General features: G+C 43.0%; 1 gene segment (V, D, J or C); it reads left to right on the top strand.

Moving 5' to 3' along the window:
• The first annotated feature begins 294 nt into the window (after window positions 1-294).
• Window positions 295-1,464, top strand: LOC114115752 (T cell receptor delta variable 1-like). The segment is given in 2 exon segments: window positions 295-407; window positions 625-1,464. Coding segments are annotated over 2 exon segments (435 nt in total).
• Window positions 1,465-1,969: the final 505 nt, after the last annotated feature.

Raw genomic sequence — 1,969 nt, 5'->3', positions numbered from 1 at the left:
CTCAGGGATCAAACCAGCGTCTCTTGAATTGTAGGTGTATTCTTTACCATCTGAGACATCAAGGAAGCCCTCACACATGTAATACTAACTGCTTTCTCCACGATGCTTTCAGGATCCACCTAACATAATAATCAGGGACAGAAAAGCAGAAAATTAAACATCTGTGAGCCAAAACCTTTTCCCATCTGTGAAAAAGACCATGTGATCTATGAACATGACAAACCCCACTTCCTGTTTGAAGGAGTCACACAGGAACAGGCAATATGTATATGTGTATATGTGCTGCCAGGCACACAGAGACACTGAGCTCTCAGCTGAGGCAGAACTGAGCACATTTGTGCAGGGGAATCCATGCCTCATGCCGCTCTCCAGTCTGCTCTGGGTGCTCTTGACCTTCACCTTCTCTGGTAGGGACACTTCCAAGCATGGGTGTGAGTGTTCAGGGTGAAATGACCTCACACAGACATATGGTGCTTCACAGGGACTTGGGGAGGAAAGGAGGACTGGGGAAAAAGAAGCATTCTGTAATTTCAATTTGGTTTGTCTCTGGGTCCTAAATTAATCTAAATCCCTCACTATTTTATTTACTACTTCATCTCTGTTTTCTGTTTTTTTCCCCCATAGGATACAGTGTGGCCCAGCAAGTAACTCAAGTCCAGACAGCTGTACCCAGTCAAGTGGGGCAGACAGTCACCCTGAATTGTCGATATCAAGTAAGTTGGACCATGGCCTTCTACTACATTTTTTGGTATAAACAGCTTCCCAGGGGAGAGATGACTTTGCTTATTCGTCAGTATTCAGAACACGGTAATACAAGGAATGGCCGCTACTCTGTAAACTTCCTGAAAGCACATAAATCCATCAGCCTCATCATTTCAGCCTTACAGCTCGAAGACTCTGCAAAGTACTTCTGTGCTCTCTGGGAGCTCACAGTGCTTGAAGTAATGGGAAAAGCTGAACAAAAACCCCAGAGCTTAATAAGAGACAGCCCCACTGCTTCAGGACCTTAGTTGAAGGGCACACCTGCACATCCCAGAAGAGAAATGGTAGTCCTGTGGTTGCTTCATCTGTAGTCTGGATCAGAAGATTTAATTCTAAATAAAAGCTCCTTCTAGGTGGATCAGCAGGCTACAGCTGGAACCAGGTGGGCCTGCCCCACAGGAACTGGAGCCTGAAGAAGACAGGGAATCACTGTGGTTTCTCCATCCCTTTGGTCCCCCAATTTCCCACCACTGCTTCGGGTCCCCCATTTGAGCAGGAGGCCAGTAGATGCTGGAACTGGGAAAGCACATTTTATCTCTTGCAACTCCTTTCTGGAGGATCCACTTCACAGCTCTTGCCTTCCCTTTTCACTAAGAGTTTCCTCTGATTGCCCAGGTTGATACAGGCTTTCAGCTGTTGCTAGTATCTTGATGCTTCCCATCTCTTCTTTGTTTTCCTTAACCCTTCGTGCAAATCTATAAATATTGCCTTCATTAAACTTTGTAGTTAAATCTTCAAGTAAATCAAAGATCTTTCTATATTTGGAAGCAGGTGTCCACAGTAACTTTCTACTAATACATTCTTCGCTTGAACTTTCAACTTTAAATCAATCATACAGAACATGTGTAAACTTGTCTAAAGCTATAAACTTGCTCCATAATAATTTAAAGTGACTGCTTCACTAAAATACACTCACATCACAAACCTGGGTATAGTTATCTGGAATCGTCATGAAAATCATTTTCTTAGTCCTTTGTTCTTAGACTTTGTGTCACCTAAGGTACAATCAGGGATGCCGACCATCAGTGATGTTGAATAAGAGATTAGTTATATATAAAGATTAGAACTCAGGCAGTTGCTAGAGCTGATGGATGGAGTAGTCTATACAAGCAGAAAAGATATAAGCACCCTAATGTTCATTGCAGCACTAATTACAGTAGGTGGACATGGAAGCAATCTAAATGTCCAACGATGGAATAATAGATGA

The sequence above is a fragment of the Ovis aries genome, chromosome 7 (assembly GCF_016772045.2).
Source record: "Ovis aries strain OAR_USU_Benz2616 breed Rambouillet chromosome 7, ARS-UI_Ramb_v3.0, whole genome shotgun sequence".
Taxonomy (NCBI): Eukaryota; Metazoa; Chordata; class Mammalia; order Artiodactyla; family Bovidae; genus Ovis; species Ovis aries.
This window is presented reverse-complemented; position numbering and strand designations above follow the sequence as displayed.